This window comes from Crassostrea angulata, chromosome 7 (assembly GCF_025612915.1).
Source record: "Crassostrea angulata isolate pt1a10 chromosome 7, ASM2561291v2, whole genome shotgun sequence".
Classification (NCBI taxonomy): domain Eukaryota; kingdom Metazoa; phylum Mollusca; class Bivalvia; order Ostreida; family Ostreidae; genus Magallana; species Magallana angulata.
Genome location: NC_069117.1, coordinates 8,452,562 through 8,476,176, shown reverse-complemented (window position 1 = coordinate 8,476,176; position 23,615 = coordinate 8,452,562). Strand labels below are relative to the sequence as shown.

The window sequence follows — 23,615 nt, the reverse complement described above, 5'->3', positions numbered from 1 at the left end:
GAACGGTGATAAATATACATGTACACGCTGATAAAGAAACACCTCTAAGACTCACTGTCCCTTAACTAAACGTCGTTGCGTTCCTTTGCTACGTCTTAGCTAATGAAACCGTTTAATCGGGTTTCCTATTCTTTTCAATCCTGCCATCCAAGAAAACATTGCAACAAATTTATCCACCAAGCGCAATTTAAATCACTTTTCAAAGTGAAACTTGCTCATTTTAAAGAAAACAAATCAGGTAAGCGCAAAGTATTCCATACATTTGAACTATTAAATTATTACACTTTCATAAAGAATTTAATAATTCAACAAACTAACAATCACTTCATTTTTCATTTATAATAAGTTCATACATATTAATAATGATGACATATAAATATAAAATAAATGGTGGATTTCTGATTTGGGTGCCAATGCAATCTGATTGGCTAGAGTACCGCCATGACGCAATCCATGATGAGGTGGTCTCCGTCCTCGGGAATATACCGACTCACGTCTGCAACACAAGTGTAATTAGATGTGTACAATACAATTTATTTGGTAGCATTTCGTGAAATTAATGAATTACTAGATAGAATTACAACTGTCAATTTGAATTGCTAGTATTGATTTTATATTAATTCCTATATTATGATTCAAAACAACATGGGGGTGTTATGTTTAAAACGTATAAGCTTACCGGTAGAAAGGATTGTAGATGGCCCTTTCTTGAACTGCCAGGAAGTGAGACTGGAGCCACCACATTGCCCCTCTTTACCCAAGCCTAGAATAATATACCCGTGCTTACTGTCGTATGTTGTGGAAAACCTAAAAAATTATAAGGATTAATTATAATTTAAATCTTCTTATTAAGATTTTTAATCTTTTATTTAATAAATGGGATTATGACTTCCATTGACTAACTTCTGGTAAACGTGCATACGTTTTATTTATATTACACAAAATTTCATAATTTGAAATCCATCATATTTTGTCCCAAGATTTCCTCGATTCACATTTTGCTTTTACTACTCGATATTAATGAACATCTGGGAATCAAACGATGTTCATTCAAAGTTTTAAAAAGTTTTTCCTTTGAAATGCCCCCTCTAGCTTATCAGGTTTTAATACGCGGCTAAAAATAAGGAGTATACGGGCATTTTGCATTGCAGAGGGATATAAAAGTACCCGGATGATAACGATGAAAAATTGGTATTCCGAGTGACTTCCGAATTAAAAAAAAAAGATGTCAGCATTCCCCATTATAAAACTCCGAAAGAAATCTGTTATTGTTCCTTAATATTTTCCAGGTGAAAAATGATAGAGTTTTATTAAAGATATCTTGAATATTTTCCCTTTCATCGATATCAATTGTACTTCTTTCACATGCATGTAGGATTTTCTTTTAATTAAAAATCGTCCAAACTGGATGTAAACAATAACTTGCGACAGATTATAGTCGTTTTGGCATAAAATAAATTCTTAACTAGACCGATTAGAAAATTCATTTGAACAATAGTACATGTATATATTGCGCAAATAAAATGTGCACGCTTTTGACCCTGACCAGAGATGATCTATTTTAAAGTCCCATCCGTCAGCGAGTTATGCTAATTTTTCTACAATGATTGCAACCCATTTATCTCATTGAACAAAGAAAGTAATATATTTTTTCATTCATGAAAAGTTTTTCATATAAGATCTATTTTTGTAAATACGAAAATTCATAGCCACGTAAAGATACTAGTACCAATTTTGAAATTATGTGATAAGTAAAATCGCCAGTTTTGTCAATAACTTGAACACAGTATGAATTGAAAGTGGATTTTGCCTAAAAGAAGACCATTGCTATGTTTTTTAAAAATAAAAACAGCAACAAAGAATCAAATACTAAAATATGTTTAAATGATAACCTTTTAAATTCAATCTTTTTTTTAATTTTCTACTCTGTTATCGTAGCAACGAGTGTCAATTTCATAGTACATTCTGTTACATGTACCTTTCTCGACCATTTTTTCTATAATTTGAAAATTGACAATTTGACAACTTCTGGCCTCGAGATCATGAAGCGTTTTAGAACTAAGTCGAAATTTCACTCATTCATATAATTATAATACATCAATAAACATTGCTAAAAGTTTGTAACTTTCAAGGTATTATGGAGACACATTTCAATAGCATTTCATTTTTTTTTTTTGGTGTTTTCAATCACAAGACAATAAGACAGTGTACAAATTTTGACGTAAGTCCGTGATCCCGGGGCCTGAATTCTTTGTTTGTGTATGGCTTAAGTATAGTTATAATTTTCCATTTTAATCTTTCGTCGTCTTGGCAACGGATCCTCTTAACAACCAATTTAATGGTGCCTTGATGTTACAAAACCTATGTGTGCCGGGGCCCGAATCCCAGTATAAAGTTTTAGTTTTACAAAGAATCGATACTGAAGTGGGGGAAAGTGTGAAAATTCGTGCACTATCGACCAGTATGGATGTACCCTTGACTCTTTGCCTATTATATATTGATGTTAGGAAATATTGGCGCAAAATTTATTTTCAGTCGTTATCTTATGCATATTAAATTGCGACTAGATTTGTATCTTTGTTTTACAAGATAGAATAGTAAAGAAAGGGCTATGAACTTCATTACTTTACGGGATGGTGGAGCTTCAAGAAGTCGAGATGGATATTAATGACCACACGCGTCGTTTACGGGCTATGAGCCAATGATTGTCAAGGTATCCTTGACGGGAAGAACAGGTGTTTCGAAAACGCAAACGGAAGTGAATGTACACAGTAGGTTATTGATAAATCATACGTACATGTAAGTTATTTCTAGCACTGAAAGGATCAACCTTAAATCTACACACATTTTGAAGTCAATAATTAATGTATGCTTGAAATATACATGTACTTACTTGTAATTTGTGTCGTCGTCATCAGCTGCCTGCTCCATAAACCGGATGAACGGTTGACCATCTGACGACGTCACGTTTCGTTCATACACATACCAAGGTTCCGAGAATGTGTTACGTATTGTGTAGGTAATAGTGATGTTTTTCACTGAAAATTTGACGAATAAATTTTATAAAGCGTTATTAAAATTTCATTTGAAAGTTTATGAGGAAGAAAAATGCTGTTGTCTAAATCTGCCTTTTTATAATAATCAAACTTCGATTTCTAAAGGCTCTTTTACGGGTTTTTTGGGTTTTTGTTTGGGTTTTTTTTGGGGGGGGGGTGTTTCAATCAAATCAAATCATTATACTTTTTAAAAAGATGAAGATATATTTTAAACAATACATTAGACTAGCGATTGTCATTTCAAATGTGTTAAATCTCATAGCAGTTAAAATGAGTATAAATATTTCTGAAGAAATATACTTGATAATACTGAAGATCTTACCCACTGGACTATCGTCATTCATTTCTTTACACAAAGATTTTGCATGTAATATCCAGCCATTACAAAAACTACAACAGAAGTTTTATCAAATCTTAGTCATTTTTATTTATGGATAAAGATATTTTGTAGAAAATCATTATGGTAAGATATGTTGTGATTAACATTTAAATGGCTTATGATTGTATTTATAAAATGAAGAAAACTTCAAATATCCCCATATACTTGTATGTTACTCACCTGAAACAATAGATATGAACGACCAAAATCACAATACAGTTCATGGAATGCATGATACAATATATATGTTTTTCAATGGATCTGAACTGTTCTTCGTTAGAAAATTAAATTAAAACAGTTGAGTTTAATACGGTTTATCGTCTACTTAAGGATGTAGGATTGTCAACATGCACCAATCAAAAGGCTGGATTTGTTTAGCTGATATTTTTTTCGAAAAATAAACCCTTCAGGTGGAACGGACAATGTTACATGACAAATGGCGCGTCACCGTAACAGTTACGTTGTTTTGGGTTGGGAGTGTTGCAAACAATGTGGTTTATTATCTAGAAAACATGCAGTGTAATTTGAACAATAATTTACCACTTGTTTTAATCATCAATTTGTCATTTGATTTTTTTGTACAATTTAACTTTTACATCAAAATGATAACAATATGCAAGCATTCAATGCTTGTTTAGAATTGCAGTCAACTTGACCTCGTCGAGACTTGAAACAATTAAATCGGAGATTCAGAGCAAAATGCAGAGAGAGAACATATATACGTGTAAAAGACAAATAATTTAATAGATCCAAAGAATTCATTGGACATTGGTGGGCAACAATGTGTTCATGCATGTGTAATTCTTATCTAATACTAACAAATAACAAATACTAACAAAACAATTACAATGGATTTTTAGGCACAGGTACCTATCATTAATATTATCCATTTTTTTTTTCATGAAAAAAATTACCCCATACCTAATTATAGGTATTAGGTATATTTTTATCATGAATAATTTCCCGATATTTAGCATGTCGAAATTTCGGGCAAGTCTGCCCCCTCCCCCTTTTCAAAAATAATGCTACGTTCAATCATTGAGACAGTAAACAGCTATCTCATAAAAAAAATTGCACTTTTACAAACAACTTTTTTATTTCTTTTACGGATTTGGTAAAAACTACAAACAAGCAAGTCACGATCCTTGTGATCTGTTTTTTAAAACCCGAGTTGAATTAATTAAACAAGTCTTTATAAACAAAGGAGTTAGTCTTCACCACAAGGATCCTTAAACAGATTCACAACACGTTCAATTTAAGTCGATAACATTGGTTGGAATCAATGCAAAATGCAAACTTCAGATATTAGGGATGGACCGCTGATATTTTAAAGTGATTGAAAAAACTGAATTACCTTTTTAAAAAAAATCATATTTATCAACTTTTAATAATTCTACAACTTTTTAACAAAAATGTTGCAGGAAATTTCTAGATTTTTTATTTGGATATAAAGATTCTGTAGCTGGTTTCACATATCTTCAAACTGGAATTTCTAATTTAAAAACAAACTGTCTAAACCATTTCTGAATTAATATTCAGACTGGTCATTTGAGATATAGCAAATTTTGCCCTATGCACCTGCAAAAAGCTATTTTCTTATTAATTTTTTTGTATGTAAAATATGCAGAACTGTCAATTTCACAATATCATTCATTGATGGAATGCACTGTTCCTCTTCAAAAACCATCCCAAATGATTTTGCTCAAATACTAATATACATATAACGTCTAAAAATACAAAAAAGCCTTAACTCCCCCCGTTATTTAAACGTCTTTAAATATGCACATGACCAATAATAAATAAACAAGAAACTTTATTTCTTTATCATTTTATAATAGATAAAACAGAGTGTCAAGACTTTTTCTTTTTTGTATTCTTTTTCTTTTTCTTTCCCTGTAAATATTAAGAGATATTACATGATTGATTAACAAAATGAGTGGTATGGATTCCTTAGGTAAGGAAATTAAAGGCTACTCATAAACATAACAACAATTTTCTGAAATATAAAATATTATCACAGTAAGCAAAACTTGTATTTAGGCGGAATGGACTCATTTGTAATACAGCAGCTTGTTCAACTGCTCTGCACAAGATTCCTTACCTCCACTTGTTTCCTTTTCTCCCCTTGAGTATGATTCTGTGCTGGGTCAATTTCTTCTTTGTTTTCTTCCATTTCTTCGGATTCATAATCTGGGGCACTATCTTCTTCCTCCTCCTCTGGATTACCTGCTGTAATATGAAAAAGTGTTACCAAGGGAATTTAACGAATGGAAATAGAGTTACTGAGGTAAGTTGAAGGATGGAAATTTATATCTTACAATAAGCCCTATATTGTTAAAGGAGTTTTACATCACGAACTTTCCCAAAATTTCGCACTAACTACATGTACTGAATGTCAGTTTAAAATGAACCAAGTCATTCTTTTTCTACACATGCATGTAATCAAATCTGGACAAAATTGAAAAAAAAATTCAATAGTAAATTTTCTCTAACAAAACTACCGTAACTGACTGATGGTGAAAATGTGTACATGTATTTCAAACCTATCATGGATCTTGGACTCTAATGACTGGTAACTGAATACCCGAATAAGATACTGAATGAACATACATTTCATCCAAGATGATTACCTCTTGACTACCTAGATAAAGGCCAATGATTCCCCCTTCCTTGGATTTCTTTTATATAAATACACATTGAGTACCAATGGCTACTGGCACCTGTATAGATTACAGGTGTAACATACACAACATCATCCCCTCCGATTACATTTGTACCTGGATAAACAGTCAACTACCTGGATATCGGTCACTAATATAACATACACAGAATCCCACACTCAGACTATATTAATTTTGTACTTTATTAAACAGTCCTACTACCTGGATATAGGTCACTGAGACTGTCAACATCACTTCCTGTCTCATCTTCATTTGAATCCTCCATGTCATAATTTTTCTTTTTTCCTCCAATGGGCTGAAACTTCTCACCGGTTCTCTGACATTCTTCCCCTGATATTAAGTTTATGAAAATACAATGTTATATCTTTTTTAGTTTACTACTTTAAGAGGGCTTGATGATCAGTGCCTTTTTTAAAGCTTTATTTACCTCCTTTAGATGAAGAGCTTTGAAGAAATGAAAATGCTCAAAAATTTAAAGCTAAAGCTTTGAAGAAATGAAAATGCTCAAAAATTTAAAGCTAAAATACTTAAATATTTCCTTACTAAATGCTGCATGTACTTTATGGCCAAAATTATTATATGTCAAAGTTTAAGGCAGATCTGATGTTTATTGACCATCAAGCCTGATCATCAAGTTTAAAATGAGTTCTGTTTTACACTTTTTCTCATACAATCATAGTTTTTTTTCTTTAAATAAAATACATTATTTAAAACAAATTAATTTTCCAACCTTCAAATCAAACACTGATTCAAGAGAAGGAAAATAAAACAATTTTAAGGGGGTCTGCAATTTTCATTAAAAGTGAGGTAAACAGGAAAGGTAGTTCAAACTTTTCTTACATCTTGCGTAAGCTTTTTTAAATCTGCGTCCCTCTATGTGTCTTTTGATGTGCTCAGGATTTTTGTTTATATGCCTCAGTGTAAGTAAACAAAACAGCTGATGTCTGCAATATCAAAAATTTCAAAATCAAACATTTTCATTTATTGCACTTTAAATTTATATCCCATTTGGGCTATTATATCCCCAACAGGCTATTACCGGTATATCCCATTTGTGCTATATCGGTCCCAACCTGTTCAGGAACCTTGATACTAGTACATTCATAACTTATATTTTATAAAATGTGACATTTTTTTACATACTCTCTGCCTTTCTTTGTACTGGGCACTATGTGTTCTTTAAATTTGTCATAATTGTACTGGTTCTGGGCAAGCAGCTTTTGGAATTTTTTGCCTTTGATGTAGTTCTGGATTGCTTCAACTTGACATGGCATCTCGTGGCCTGATAATGAACACTTAACCTGTAAACGCCAGAAAACCAATACTACTCAGAAAAAGCAACATAACATGAAGTTTGTGGTTTTGGCATAAACATAAACAGTGATATAAACAATAAAAATTAGAGGAAATTCGAGCACACACATAAATTAAATAGATTAGCATCGAAAAATGTGAATTTACTTCATCTACTTCAAAATTTATATCTAATGAAAATAAATTCTTACCCTTGGCTTCTCATTCATAACTGCTAAATTGGGATATTGCTTTAAAAGCTTTTTTAATTCTTTCGACAGAGAAACATGTGAGGTTAATGAAGCCGCCATTATTTATGTTTTACATTTGTGCTTCCGCTTCCTCCTACCTTGACAACAAGTGTAAATTAAGATGGCGCCTACCGAAGGCGATAGGTTCTGCTGATTTATTTTCTACATATTTCCTCTTAGCATAGGTATTTCTACTTCATTCATAGTTTTTCCTCTTTATACAATCCAAGTTTTATTGTTGAAATTCATAGAAAAATAGTAAACCTTTTATTTTAATAAAAGAATGGGTATCGAACAAGGCCTATAGATCGAAAGCCAACCTGGTGTATGATATTCTTATACCGTGTGTTTTGTATTGTTTTTTATCATTAGATTCAAAATATCTTTTGACATATACTGCAATATATCTATATTGACGAATGTATTACATTTATTCCATCTGGGCATTTTGATTATGTTTCATATCTTCGTGTTGTTCAAAGTGAATGAATGCAGTCTTTTGAATTTTCATATAAAACTTTCAGATAATAATGAGCACTGCAGTAGCAACACAGCAACCTAGCCAGTCTCTTGGATCCCCAAGACAGCAAGATAGAAAAGCTCTGGTTTCCTCTGATGGCAAAAATGGTAATATTATATGTATAATTCATAGAATTCTTACATGGACATTTATGCTGCATCTCAGATTTGCAATTTTAATGATAATGCTAATGATGCATGTATATTAAAGTTAAGGCTTAGTTTTATGTGTTTGTAACATTACAACAATATTATCAATTACTCTTAAAGAACAGATTTGAAAACAAAATCTTGATTATTGTAAGTTAATAATTTACACCAAGCTTTACTTGTGCCTTAACGATCAAGAAAGTTATTGATTTGTGTACTTACATTATAGATCACAAGATGTCATGAAATTGTATCTTTTCTATTAATTCTAAATATTTGTGTCAATAGCTTTACCAGAGCTCAGGAACAGTGGCAATGCTCTGGACAAGAGGAAGCCTCTCCCTACTTCACTACAGAGTGATTTCATCCCTGAGGATGTTTTATTTGCACTGACTCAACCCCCTCCAGTCAGAGAACAACTAGGACCCCCAACCAGGAACAGGAATCTGAATGTTACTACAGTGAGTCATAAATCAATTGTTTGAATATCAGTATATCTAATGTAATCTAACATTTATTTGCGTGCAATTAATCTTTGGGAGTTTTGTGAGAGCCCTGTCTTTGCAAATATTTCTCACCACAAGCCAGTCCTCAAATATCATGGGTATATATTTTTTGGATGATCTATATCTTGTGTGTGAAAATTAGTCATTTTATAATACTTTATCTCCAGTAAATCGCAAAATAAAATTGTCACAAATTAAAGCTGTTTACAGTACCCGAACACAAACTGCAAGAAAAGGTTGGGTTGATCTTTTCTTCACCTGGATTTATTTTGGTCTATTCCTAGGTGCCTTCTAGAGCTCCACCATCCAATTTATGGAGTCACAAAAGAAGGGAAAGGTTTAAGCACCTCACAGAAAACACACCATGTATTTGTGGAGCTGGAAGGTAATATCTCTTTACTTTTACTCCTTTTATATAATACACAGGAACAAACTTAACACATTACATGTATGTATTCATGTATACACACATGTATGAGCAGTTTTGTAGAGAAAAGATGATTAACATAACTCGATCCCTATTTATCAATGTTTGTCAATGGTGTTCACTTGATTTTTTAGATTTATACTGTAGGGAATAACATTATTTTTTTCTTTTAGTGATATATCCTTCCTCTACGATGTCCCTCTCCCTGAGAAGAAGCTGGAGCGGCCAGACAAACTGGACAAGAGTTTTGCCAGAAAAGAGGCCCTGGACAAACAGAGGAAGGTCAGTTCTCGCTATATTTTAACAGTTAAATTTTTGACAAATATCATTATGATATTTAAAGTACCGGTAATGCATCACAGCAAATTTATGCACTCAAATTAATTCTTTCTTGGAAATGATATGTACAATATAGTGATTTGATGATTAAAAAATTGTTTCCTCAGAGACCAGCAGGAAAGGATGATAAAGTAATTACATGCAATTAATCAGAATATTTAGAGTGAACAAGATAAAAATGTCAGTTGTTTGATTGTTCCATCTGAATCATGGAGAGTTTTGCATTCACTAAAAGTAAAAACCAGCATTGTTTTATATTAAAGGGACCTAGACATGATTTGAGGTCAAAATTTTCAATTTTTTTCCCTTGATTAATGTTTAGAATGGTTAACATATGTATTTTTAATGCTTCTTCAAAATTTGAAAGTCAATTATTTAGTTACAACCAAGATACAGAGTTTGAAATTCTTTGTTTTGTAAACAAAGCTCAAGTCTTGTTATTGTTTATCCCGGTATCTTGTTTGCCACTGGTCATTTCATCAAGGGAATGATGATTCTTTATTTACATTTTTTGTAAACAAATATTAGACTCAAGCTTTATTTACAAATGTACATTACTATAAATCCTTACCTCTGTATTTCTCTTATAACTTGACTTCCAACATTCAAATTTTGGTCACTTATTCAAAACGATGAAGTAAACCAATTTATACATATAAAAAATGTAATCTCAAATCGTGTTTTGGTCCTATTAACTTTGCATTTTGTGGGAAAGGGTATAATGTATGTTTTTTTCTGATATAAAGATCAATTCCTATAAGTCACTAACTATAGCTTGTTTATATATATGATATCGCTGCGGAATTTTTTTTTCATATTGAACAGTACTTATTGAACAAAAGACATAAAAAGTTTCTTCAATTTTTACATTAAAGCTAATAATACAAAAGAAGCAAAGGAAGTATTAAATGCTGAATAGTTGACTAGTTGTACAATTATGATGACACATACATAGTCCTATTTTGATATTGATCAAGTACGGTACTTTTTCATGCAAAAGTTAATAAATGTACACTACTCTATGATGTAAGCTACATGTAGGGTTAAAGGTCCCTTTTTAAGGTCAATAGTTAAAGCATCAATTAAGATAGAGACAATGTTGAAGACACAGTAAAAACCACAGTAAACAGGATCTAGTCCATCAATACTGTCAATTTTTTAATATACTTTATGGAGTTGAAGAAACCTCTGAGACCCATTTGCAATCCTTATTTTCAGCCTTTGGAGCTCCCAGACACCTTGATTCCAGAAGAATATCACATTGTCAAAAACAAAGGGGTCATGGGTATTGAATTTCATGAGGAGTAAGTGTATATAAAAAAGCTGAAATTCTTTAAAGTTCTTTATCTACATTGTACAACAATCACAGTTATGTCCAAATAAGTTGGAAATAACTTTAAAATTTTAAATTCATACCACTTTTGAGTATTTTTTGTACACATTTAAATTTGAATCTATCAAAGCATTTGAAAGCATTAACAAATTATTGGGGAAAAAACAAATCATGTTATGTTATGATATCTTTTTTAGTAAATACAGTAACCAAGTTGAAGACCATGAAAAGCATCTTGTTGTGTTTCCCTCCATGTAAGTTTTTTATCCTGCATTTCTCAAACATAAGTAGTATGATAGTTTGATTACATGTAATTCTGCATCTTATACAATTTAATCTATGCATAAAAAAGCAGATAACTCAATAAAAGAGAGAGAGAGAGAGAGAGAGAGAGAGAGAGAGAGAGAGAGAGAGAGAGAGAGAGATTAAGCTATAGAATATTCCTACCTTTACGTATAACAAGTAAGCCAGTCTGCAATTCCTGCAAGTAAGTTGTGGTTGAAGTTTTTCATTGGATATTTTTTTTATTATTAAGCAAATTGAGTTATAACTGAGACAAGGATTGTAATCAATAATTGCTCAGGGATGCACAGTTTTGTACAAGATTGATATTAAATTACAGAAAAACCCATGAATCAAAGCTGAACATTAGGAATCAGAACTCTTTAACTGACATCTTTTTATTTCAGTTTAGAATCAAGGGCAGGAAAGAGCGTTGATTTTGTTTTCATCAACATCTCGTACCATAATAAAAAGATAGATTCTTTGTCAAGAAATGGCAGAAACAGAATTGCTGAATTGGAGTGTAGCTGTAATTAATATTTTGCTTGAAATGTTTTAGGAAACCTGCCAGTCGATTTGAGGTGGTGCAGCTGAAGAAGACAATGGATGATATGTTGGACAAGGCGGGGGTGTATGATACGGACGCCGAGATCAAGGGACCCACACAGGTGAGAACCACCAGCCTCATCCGTTCACATGAACAAAAGGCTGCGTTTGTATTATTCAGTTTTACAAGACAACTTCATTGTTCTCTTAAAGAACAAAAGGCCTGTAATTTGTATTTGTTAGAAATGTTTAGTTCAGTGAAAATCATGTTCATTTGAATTAAAGGGTCTAACAGAGAATATTATCCATTAGGTAAATCTGGTACTGTACATGTGTACTGCATGTTTTCTCGTATGCAAATTGTTGACACTGAAAATATGGAAGACTATATAAATTAATTTGATTGTATCGGTTGTTCATTTCACAATAAAGTTGCATGATTAAAGTTATTCAAATAATATTTTATTTTTGTATTAGGCAGACAAATAAAGTACTACATGCATGTTGCACTAAAAGGTCACTTAGTACCTTCGTTTTTAAATCTATATGTTGTTTTACACATTTTCAATCAATTATGATGTAATCAAATTGACAATCTTCCGTTTACAATGGTTGATAGTAAAAAATCATTGTTCAGACCTTTTGCCTTGATTATTAAATTATGAAATATATTACAATATCTGACAGATGCACAATTTGCTGGAGTTGATAAAGAAAGAACAGAACATTTACAACACAGTCTTTCATGAAGTCATCCGACAGGTAAGAGTTGCCAATGTTCATAAAACAAGTCTGTTGCTCTATTTACATGTATTTAAAAAATGATAAACTAACAGCAGTTATTTATTAAGGTTTACTAGTACATTTTATAATGAAATGCCTATTTTTTATACATGTATATACATTTTACAGTTTGGTAAATGAACACTTTAAAGGTTAAATTTTGTTATAAAGAAGAATCCATTGCAAATTTGATACTAAGTTCAGGTAAGCATTATTCTCTATGTAAACCAAAAATTAAAAATTCCAAATCGTATTAACATAAGAACTGTTTTGTGTGTTTGCAGGTTAGCATAGAGTGTGTGGAGAGGGGGGAACTGCTGGCCAATCTCCGCCATAAGTACAGCGACCTACTGAACAAAGTCCCTCAACAGATCAAGAGGTATGCAACTAAACGATGCTGCTGAATAACTCAAGATAGTTATTGTGCCCATTAACTATATATATAGACTCTAATTAAATGAATCATGCTGTTGGTTTTTTTTATTCTGAAATGCTACCTATTTATATTTTTTTTTCAACTGTGTTTTGCAACATGATCATTTTCTTTTCCTTTAGTTTACATGAGGAGGTCATGGCTCAGAGGGCCCTGGACAGACGACTCACGGAGGAGCTGATGAGATTCAAAGGCACCATTGGAATACTGACCAGGTAAATCAGTAGCCATAAGGTCTAAAGAAGAGGGAGTTATTCCCCTTTAATTCTGTTCCTAATAGACGTACAATATTTCTGGAAATCAGATAATGCAAACAATACAAGTAAAAGGCAACAGAATGAAGCTATCAAAACCTAATGTTACTTGAATATTTCAGTGAGCTTTCTGCTGTAAAGGAACATGACAAAAAAGTGACAAAAGAAGCTCAGCAAGCTCAGGAAGACGTGAGTAGGAGTTATTGCCCTTTAGTTGTCTTGATTGTTCTAAATCAAACTAATTTCACTTTAATCTTAAATCTATTCATTTACAGCTGAAAACTGCTCTCTCTGAGGCCCAGAAGAATGCCAGCCTTCTGGCTGAGTACCACGATCTGTATGAGCTCCAGAGGAAGAGACTGGAGACTTCAGTCCATCTACTGACTGAGGAGAGAGAGCTCTGGAGCAATGCCGCCTACAGTCTGGCCCTGAAGGTGTGTATTGGGGGAGGGGTGGATGGAAACAAATAAAATAAACAAATATTTATATAGATGCCAATGGTATCTATAAAAAGGAATGAAGCAACAAGCAATTTTTTAACAATTCATTCAGTAAGAAGGATAAATATTTTCTGTAATTAGTATCCAATTTTTTTGGTTCTTGTTTTTTTTTTTTAGCAAAAAGATGGTTGATATGATATGTGTTTATTATAATTTTTATGTATGAATGAAAAAACAAAGAAAATAATAATTGTCTTTCATCAGGTAACGGAAGAGGCCAATTTGACTACAGCTAAGAAGCTCCATGTAAGTGAAAAATCGTGGGCCAAACTGGCCACTCACTTTACCATCCTCCTGAGTGACAAGGACACGGAGCTCCTGACCAACCTCCAGACCCACGTAGAGAAGTGGCGCGACCTAGTGGAGGAGTTCAACATCATACTGAAAACCCGCGAGGAGGAAATGAAAGTCAACATCAGCTCCCTAAAAGGAAGCATTCAAAAATGGATGAATGAGATCCGCAAAATTTGCTTGTGAGTTACTTTGACTACTAGAATCACATTTCGCTGTTCAGAGTATAAAATCTTACAAAATTCTATTACTGTTTGGATGAAAATTGATTTGTTACAACTTACAAGGGCACCTTTAAATCAAATACTAGCTGTGCACTGTATCTGAACTTGGCACAATATATGGTGGTTTGTTCACCTTAAATCTTAACATGAAATGTTCACCATTGGCAGGGGGAAATATTTGTTTATCAGCATGAAACTATCTTGAATTACTAGGGAATGCATTTTATTGCTGCAATTTAAATGACAATATGAATTTCAGTGACGTGGATGAGAATGCTAGTATAAGTACGCTGAGGTAAACTATATGTACAATAAGCGTCAATGTATATTTAACACCTGTTCCATGTTATATTTTCAATGTTTTGTTTGGGAGGGAAGGAGAAGATGTATCTTTACTAAATTGATTTATGTTTCTAATTACATTATGGTCTGTGTTCTTAGAACACATACAGAAACTCTAAATTGTTCAGTTACAGCTTTTTGTAATAACTTGTTTATCATAAAAAATCTGTTTTGCATGCTTTTGTTAACAATGAAAAAGAATTTAACAGTATTTAACATTTATAAGTATAAGAAGGTTTTGAAGAGCTGGGGATTAATGATTTTGACTTGATTTAATTATTATAGAAAAATAAGGCAGAGGTAAGCTGTGTTTGAGGGATCATATGGTCACCCTGTCATCATCAAATCATCATCTCATCTTCATAGATCGCCGCTTCTCTTGAAATAATGCTAGATCTTTTGAACGTTTTAAAATGTCAGATCTTAGAAACATTTCATCGTTATAGTTTAGAATAATTGCTCTGTGGTTATGGGATTTTCTCTTCTATTTAAGGTTTAATGTTTTTTGTTTTTTTCCAGTTCACATCAAAACATTACATGTATATAGATTTAATTTGGGAAAATATGATATCAAAGTAAAAATCAAAGAAGCATTAATTAACAGCATTTTCATGTCATGCATTCATGCATGGTTAAGCCAACATTTGCATGGACTGAATTTAATTAATGAAGTTTTTGAACTTTGATTAAGGTTGCTCCATAGTAGAGGCCTGGAGTAGTAAGTGTAATGGCATGACTCGTGGGATTTTGTGATCAAGCTTTATTTGTTATGGTCCAGTGAAATTAAATCAAATGTTTTATTTTGTTTTTTGTAATTAAGTTCATACATAGATTAGTTGAAATCATGCATTAATTTACAAATCTAAATTAGACTTCCGGAAAACAAAAGGACCAGAAAGTAAACTAGTGTGTGTTATACACGCGGCATTATGGTACTTTGTTACCAATTGTGCTATACTGTATAAATAAAAGACTTTATTATTATTATTATAAAACCACAAAGAAGAAAAATATTTAAAAGACCCATATATTAACAAATCTTTATTCAGTTAAGACATAGAATTACTTTGACTGTTCTTTTAACATCAAATTCTATATACACCTAAGCCTTTGATTATTACCTCAGCATTAATAACAGTAGTTTTAAACTACTTTTCTTGATTTATACTTCAGATTCTTTTTATTTTTCTTTCCAAACTTTTATTAACATATTTTGATAATTATGATTTATTGTCTAACATTTAATAAAAATGGGAAAAGTTTACATTCTCCAATCTTTAAAAAAAAGTTTAATAGAAAAATCGTACAGTTTCCAATTACAATTCCTAATATTTTTGCTGATATTTTTTAAAATGGTTTTTTGTCTGTAATATTTGTAATAAGTTTAAGTTTTTAGACACAAAATAATAGAGTGTTACATGTGTATTACATTTTTGTACAAGACTTGAGAATATAATATACTGTAAACCAAATTTTATTTGCGTAAAATTACTCCAATTAAAAGATCTGTAAAAACCTTACATTACCAACATTTCTTATACTGGAAACCAATTTTCTGATGGCACTTCTGTTTAATTAAGATATCTGTTTTGGTTTATTTTTTAAAGTAGTCAAAACGTAGAATTGATGCGAATAAAGAATGGTTTACAGAACTCTGTGATGATGTTCCAGTTTGATCTGTCTGTCCATTTTGATAGGTTTTTTTATCATTTTGCATGTAAAGATAACAAACAAAATACAAAAACAATGAGACAGCTATGACCTGCATGAACATAATTAAAAAAAACTTGGATTGCACTGGATTGCCTTAACTGCATGCAAACAGCAACTGTGATAAAAGCACAACAATGGTTACTAGAGGTTTAGTTTTAAAGTAGCAAAGTGTAGTATAGAAAGCAGACATTTTTGGGATCTTGTTTTGATTATTTGAAAGAGTTAACTTGAATCATCATTTTTATGCCACTGACTATTTTGTCAATTAACATTGGAATTAGTTTTACTCTGTCAAAGATAAACTGTACAATGAAGGATGTGTCCATGTCAACGAAGATGTGTGTTTAATGCTGGTTGTAACTGTTGTTTTGTAGTACAAAAGAAGGACATTTTCAGAAGTCGCCGGATGAAGCAACACTGAGATTGTTTCTGGAAGATGTGAGAAATTGGGAGGAGGTGAGTAATGTATATTTGCTCTTGTTTTAAGTTTTGTTTACAAATAATGCTTATTACAGTAGCCCATCCCAACTCTTCTTCTTTCTTGTGTATCTCAACTTCTAATGAAAGACTTGTTTTCATTTTGTGACAGGTGCTTGGTAAGGAGGCGGAGAAGTTTGGTGGAGACACCCTTCTGAATGGTCAGGAGAAGCTGTCAATCATCCGTCAACAGATGGATGGGTGGACAGACAATGCCCTCAAAGTTTTCAGCCGGCACAGGAAGGAGGGGGCCAACAGTCACCCCGACCAGGAGGGGATGATGACCCTCAATGAGGCAAGTCACATCCATCATCCACACAATCACTTTAATGCTCCATACAATCAGATCTTCCATGCACTCTAGTATATACATGTTGCTTTATCAAGTGACATTATTGCTGTTGGAATGGATCAGTTTTCTGATATAAATTATATTGAATTCCTTGAGTATAGAAATTAGTATCTTCATCATGCATTTCTACCATTTCTTCTGATTAATCCAACAAGGATTTACGTGGTTGTTTACAATATCGATGTTCATTTTAATTGAAGACTGTCTAAATTTATTTGATATTATTCAGTACACTGTCTAATCATAAGAGTGTTCTGTTTTAGTTTACATATATATCTACCTGATAAGGGAAATAATGGTGTTTTCTTAGCATATTCTCTTAATAGATATTTTAATCTTCAACAGGAAGTAGAGGAATTGCTGAAACAATTTAGCAACAGGATCACTGGAGAAAATGGTAAGCTATGTTAACTTTTGCAGTCTGAATTTGACTGGAAACTTGTAAAATGCTGCCTTATGTATTGCACACACATACCATTTTCATATAACGTGTGCAGATAATTTTTTGCCAATGAACGGCTCCATAATGACAAATTAAACCTCTGTATTGGCCATTAGAAACTTATCATTAAAACATCTTTCTTCCCTTTGTTTTGGTGCTGAATACATTCAGTACATTTACTGTTTTGGGTTTCTGGTTATCATGAGGCGTCATTGCCAGGTTATTTCTAATAAATGTAACAAACCTGTGTCCTAGGTTTTATTGAACCTGAATGGATTGTAAATTGGAGAAGGTTTCTATTTACCTGTAGGTAAAGCTCGTTTACTTTCTGTCTACCACACTGTTGTTGGTTTCTTTTTATTGTGTTTCAGATTATGGTTTCATTATTACTTTTTCTGATTTGTTGTTTGTTTATTTTCCAGCTTTTGAATTCCAAATGTTTCGATTAAAATTTTCATGAAAAAAATTAAAGAAAGGCTTGAAAATGTTTTTGGGGGTATACCAATAACTTCATTTTAATACAAGATAAATTCATAATGATTTTATCTAACACAATAAAATTAATGGTTAGAGCTACACTGATTTTAATTACCAAAATTTTTTATTTAAACTTTATAACTACCCGGTAATCTTTATTTAGGGGTTGCTCCACACGCCATCCACTTGATGCATGGTCTGGAGACCTGGGACATGAAGATTGCTGCCGCACTGAATGGAACCCAGCTCATCAACGACAATGAGTGGATCGGCCTCCTGAACCTGATGGAGGAATGGATGACTGGCATCGACGAGGCGGTGCAGTACGTAGGCTCCACCCAAAAGGAGGAAGAAAGGATTGAGTCAAAACCACACATTAGGTAGTCATGGTAACCTGAGGTTGCCACGATAGTCTTAAACTTGGGCATGCTGTCAGCTATACCTACTTGAATATCTAACCAGATGAGCACTGACTGTATTCCTAACCTGTACTCTGGGTGAAAGACTCACATGCACAGCTCCACTTCTATATCATTCACTGTGTATCAGACCTACTCACTGTTTGCAGCAGTTGATATACGCAACACATGTATGGCATGTTGCAAGGGCCACCATTAACAATTACAGCTTCAATTTGCATCTCTTCTTCTCATAAACTTTAATTATGCATATCGAATTGTGAAGTAGTTAAACATTTTGTTAACTTGGTTAGAGAAGTTATATACATCATTCACGGAGATTAGATGTTTTGCACTAACCTACATGCGCTTTTTGATGTTAATAGATCGGTCACTTTCCTTGACGACAGGAGGTAGAGTATAAGATCCCACTACTGTGTTGCCCCTAGTCTATTCCCCCAAAATTAACATGTATTCAATTGTTACAGTAAACTTCCCTGAATTGTACTGTGGAAAAGTTAAACTGTCCTTTATTTGTTCTTTTATAACCATTCCCTATTACCATAAATTGAAAACCAGTTCCCATCTTTGATCAGAAGATACCTCGGGATGCTGGACTCCAAAGACCCAAAGTCAAGTCTACATTAGCTGTTACCATGCGCTGCTCCACTTAAATTTCACTAATCTTCACTACTGTGTGGCTTTGATCTCACTTTTCTGTCTTGACTAATCAAGAATCAATAAACCTGCTTTCATTCTTTACAACTTGCAAATAATATATACATATAATACTTTTAAAATTTATTGTAATTAATTCACAATTCATTGATGCTGAACAAAAAAAGGCTAATACATGTATAAGCATAGATTGTTTGCATCATAAATGTCAAAATTCATCATATGACCTTGACCTATAGGATTGATGTCATGGACACAGTAAGGAAGGTCCAGAAGTGGGCCACTACAGCCAGTAACGCTATTGACAGTGAAGATGGCAGGCTAGTGGAACAGGTAGATATCATAAATGTTTTACTCAGCAAGAATATCTTAAAGTCAGATCAAACTATTTGCAGGGATTCAGCATTTTATTTAAAGTGGTACAGGACACTTGTCGAAATTAATGTGGATAAAAGTACTTGATAATCAATATACTTTCACTGGCTTAGAATTTTAAAATTTTACAATATATTTGACCAAAAGCTATGTTTAACAAATTTTTGGAAAAAAAATAATAATAGTAAAAGCCCCAGTGAGATTTGAACTCATGACTTACAGATTCATAGTTAACACTCTAACCCATAGCGCTATGCTGTTAGGTCACAATTTTTTTAATATAAGATACTTGACCGTTGACTTTGTGTAGGGGTAGGCAATTTACTTTCAGGTGGTCAAGGGGACTATTTATTGATTGTATTCTGTCATGACTGACAATCCTGACTGTTGTTGTCTTTGTTCAGGTGTCGACGCTCCACTCCCAGATGGTCCAGTGGATGGTACAGATGCTGCTGAGATTGGCCCCGGATCACGAGGGCAACTCCAAGGAGGCCGCGGATATGGTCCTTCTGAACAGCCTGACCCTGGGACAGCTACACTCCAATGTCAAGATGCTGTTCGAACAACTCCAGCAATTCACAAACTATGTAGCTCTGTAAGTCTGAACATCATAAAACTTTGTTTGAATTTTAAAACATGCATCAGACAAGTTCATCTCAGATTTAACATGATTTGACCACGTTTTTCATCTTATCATCTCAGCAGTTTCAATGTTCTCTCATGTAGCTGATTTATTTAATCACACATTTTCCTAACTGTCTACATAATGAACATTATTTAGAAATGGAAGTTTCTGTCTCTTTTTCTTCCTTCTGTCTTACTTTCTCTTTTCCTTTGTCTTTTTGTTCTGTCTGTCTCAATCAGAAACTCTAGTGATATCTTATTTGGGATCAGTGATCTAAGATCACTAGAGGAATACATCAGAGATGTCTTGGAGTCTGACAGGTAACCATTTCATTCTCTAACATATCCCCTGTTTACTTCATGTCATTGAATGATCATCCTTTACAGTTTAGAGCTTTCAAAGCAACAAAATTGAAGGGTCTGCCAAGACTGCCATAAGCTATACATTTTCCCCACAACTTTAAAACTCAAATAAGTTTAATTAGTTTGCTTTGTTTGGTGAGAATTGAAGTACATGTACATGTAGTATACAAATCAATCTATAGTTAGAAATTCAAAGTACAGAATGATCCCCTATCCTATTTTTGATGGATTTTGTGTGTTGTTTACAGCTGTTGTAGTGGAGTTGTGATGGACAACACACAGGCTCGACGCGACAACATGGAGGACAACGCAGAGCATGAACTGAGGGACCTCCAGCGACTCAAGGTAGATTACTCTTCTCAGCTGTTGAACAACAACATGAATTGATTGTCTGGGAAAAGATCTTTTGAATAGATAGTTTAAAATTCTCTGCTGCATTTTGAAATTTTTGCCTGAGAAACCAAAGATTAATTTTCTTTTGTCTTAGCAGTGTTCATTTTTTAATCCAAATTGCAATGTTTCCTACATGCTACTAATAAAAGTAAATGCTAATATACTTTAAAATTTACCAGTAATGCATATAAAAGCTTGTTTCAAATTTGTTAACTTATGCTAATTAGTTAAAGAGAAGGATAAAAGTGGGCTTATTGATATATGTTACTATTACTGCTGTAGTCTGAGTGTCTAGATTGGATCCACACGGCCAAGCTTCTGACCTGCCACCTGTTGGGGGACCCTGTCGAGACACTGTTCCCCACCGCTGTGTCAGGGGATGAGCCCACTAAAAAGCCTGTCCCAGAAAAACCAATGGTCACATTCCACGACAAAGAGAAACTCCAGCCCTCAGCCCCAGGGTCAGAGCAGGTAAGCAACACCACCACCACCCACCTTTTATCGAGAAATTTCCCTAGGAATCCAATTTCAGATTTTTCTTCTAAAGCACCTTTGGATTACAAAAATAACATGAGTAGAGATTTAAGATTATAGTTAACATGTATTTCAAATTATTGTTGCGAAAAGAGCTCATAAGTGAAAAGAACAAAAATAGACACCAATATCACACATATGATCATTCTTCTGTCAGAAAACTGAAGTTCCACCATCAGACTCAGCTCAAGTCGATCAAACAGAAAAAGCAGAGGAAGAGGTACCACCAGTCAGGGAAGCCACAGAGGGAGAGGAGCAGAAACAACCAGCTCCTGAGTTGGTGCCACCTAAGGTTCGTTCAGAGGTCAAGCTTGATATCGATACATGTTTACATGATACCTCCTTGTTCTTTATATCTTAGTGTATACCGGCATATCATGGTCGGTTTTTTTCTTACAGGAAAAAGAAACAAGTAAAGAGAAACTTGAAGTGATTGGCTTTGATGAAAACACTCATATGAAAAATCTTAATTCAGTTGAAACAAAGGTAAATCTCTCTCTCTCTTTCTCTCTCTCTCTCTCTCTCTCTCTCTCTCTCTCTCTCTCTCTGTTCATTATTAAACCATTTGCTGAGGTTATGAGATTATTCCTGTTATCCCCCCTGATTTCAGCCCACTGCATCCTCCACCTTTATTCCTGATGCTCCCAATACACAGAAGTCTTATGAAGCTCTGGCAGCTGTTGAGAGCCTACAGAACCAGCTACTGTAAGTACAGAATGTAAAATAGAAGTCAGAAACTTGTCGGTAATCAATATTAGCTGAAAAAATGGAACCAAAGCTTTAAAAATTCTCACATTTATTGCAAGATTTGCAAAGGGGAAATACTCATTTTTCGTATACATGTCCTAACATAAAATTCATTTATTCCCCCTTTCAATGACAATAAAATTTATCAATAAGCAGTATCTGACTTGATGTGAGGCGATTTGAAAATAAAATTAATTACTTTAACCAAATATATATGTATAGCTCACTTAATGAGTGTAGAGCAGTTTGATTTTGTGTACAATTCTTTGATTGTTGTGAATTTTCGCAGAGGCACAGAACAGAGAGCACAGGCAGCAGAGGATAGAGCTGCCATGGCTGAGTCTGATCTCGCAGAGGCCAACGAGAAAATCCGCGAACTAGAAAAACGATTGGCCAAACTAGAGAAGCAAGATGAGGATTCCACTGCTGGAGACAAGACCCCAGCTAAGGTCCCTGCCACCCCAACTACCCCCAGGGATGAGTCCGGGGCAAAAGATAAATCTCCGGAAAAAAAGGAGGAGAAAAAGAGACCAGAGTCCCAGGCTTCTAAAGCCAGCTCCAAATCCGGAAAATCAAAGAAGGGCAAATAACTCTAAATGTTTATAGTGATTCCATAATTCTTTAAATGACATTTAAATGTAAGAACAGAATATAAATGTTTATATGGTGAAGTAGGTACTTTCTACACATCAGTGATCATGTACCCTTGTGTCTGTGGTTTCTTTACTGCCAACTGCTGAATAAACTGTTTTTGTTACTGTTGATATGGATGAATACTGCTGGTCATAGTTTTGTTGATGAATTTGTAATGACTATACATTGTATAAATTTGTACTGTCAACAGTTTTAGTACAGATCTTTGAAATATGCCCTTTACTTTAAGGAAAGTTTTATTATATTTAAGTTCAGTCAGTATTGTATTGTATTGAGATCACTATTTCAGTGTATTTTTTATACAGATTTATTGAATATGCACTTGACATCTGTTTATTTATTTGAAGTATTCCACTGAAATCTGTGATATATGTTTTAAGTCTATTGTTGCTGAGAGATGTGCTATTGATGATTCATAAATAAAAAAAAAACATGCATTATTTCTCCCTTTATCTGAGTGACCCTTTAGTATTTGTCATTCATTCGCTGAAAAGTGACTATACAACATAACAGTTCAAAAGTTTGTATATATGTGACATTGTTTCCAATGCCCATTCATAATGTCTGATATAAAAAAAATCCAAAAATACCCAACTCATGGAAAATTGAATGAATTTTATGTGTGAAGGTATAGAGTTGTTGTTCCAATGACCCAACAGTGGAGATGGGGGTTTGTTAGAAATCCCTCAGATGGGTGTGTATAACAATACACAATTCTGGTAGTTTGTAGAAGATGATGATTATTCTAGCTTATGCCAAGCGTATAGCAAACACATATCGAATATCATACATGTATAGG

The 23,615-nt window shown here is 33.4% G+C and overlaps 3 protein-coding genes across 9 annotated transcripts; 1 reads left to right on the top strand and 2 right to left on the bottom strand.

Moving 5' to 3' along the window:
- Positions 1-319: 319 nt before the first annotated feature.
- Positions 320-5,110, bottom strand: LOC128192625 (uncharacterized). The gene is made up of 5 exons (XM_052865459.1): positions 3,616-5,110; positions 3,379-3,446; positions 2,894-3,038; positions 680-807; positions 320-496 (listed from the first exon to the last, which is right to left on the bottom strand). The coding sequence occupies exons 1-5, from the start codon at positions 3,666-3,668 to the stop codon at positions 429-431; spliced, it is 462 nt and encodes a 153-aa protein (XP_052721419.1). The 5' UTR covers positions 3,669-5,110; the 3' UTR covers positions 320-428.
- A 137-nt stretch (positions 5,111-5,247) lies between these two features.
- Positions 5,248-7,755, bottom strand: LOC128192624 (surfeit locus protein 2-like). The gene is made up of 6 exons (XM_052865458.1): positions 7,622-7,755; positions 7,260-7,417; positions 6,957-7,060; positions 6,318-6,446; positions 5,537-5,664; positions 5,248-5,328 (listed from the first exon to the last, which is right to left on the bottom strand). Exons 1-6 carry the CDS (start codon positions 7,718-7,720, stop codon positions 5,287-5,289), a joined length of 660 nt encoding a protein of 219 aa, XP_052721418.1. The 5' UTR covers positions 7,721-7,755; the 3' UTR covers positions 5,248-5,286.
- On the top strand, positions 7,748-23,253 carry LOC128192621 (axonemal dynein light chain domain-containing protein 1-like). 7 transcript variants are annotated; one of them, XM_052865448.1, is made up of 31 exons: positions 7,748-7,845; positions 8,185-8,287; positions 8,618-8,790; positions 9,120-9,220; positions 9,436-9,544; positions 9,709-9,732; positions 10,820-10,905; positions 11,132-11,188; positions 11,776-11,884; positions 12,450-12,524; positions 12,830-12,924; positions 13,101-13,193; positions 13,355-13,421; positions 13,508-13,666; positions 13,937-14,205; positions 14,507-14,542; positions 14,875-14,889; positions 15,281-15,307; positions 16,677-16,758; positions 16,892-17,074; positions 17,477-17,528; positions 18,214-18,430; positions 18,835-18,861; positions 19,366-19,459; positions 19,906-20,096; positions 20,737-20,833; positions 21,164-21,352; positions 21,573-21,707; positions 21,815-21,901; positions 22,026-22,120; positions 22,452-23,253. In XM_052865448.1, exons 2-31 carry the CDS (start codon positions 8,191-8,193, stop codon positions 22,750-22,752), a joined length of 3,342 nt encoding a protein of 1,113 aa, XP_052721408.1. In that variant the 5' UTR covers positions 7,748-7,845; positions 8,185-8,190; the 3' UTR covers positions 22,753-23,253. The 7 variants fall into 7 exon arrangements, with proteins under 7 accessions (XP_052721408.1, XP_052721409.1, XP_052721414.1 ...); XM_052865449.1 differs by lacking the exon at positions 14,875-14,889; XM_052865454.1 differs by lacking the exon at positions 18,835-18,861 and having other exon boundaries at positions 18,214-18,373.
- Positions 23,254-23,615: the final 362 nt, after the last annotated feature.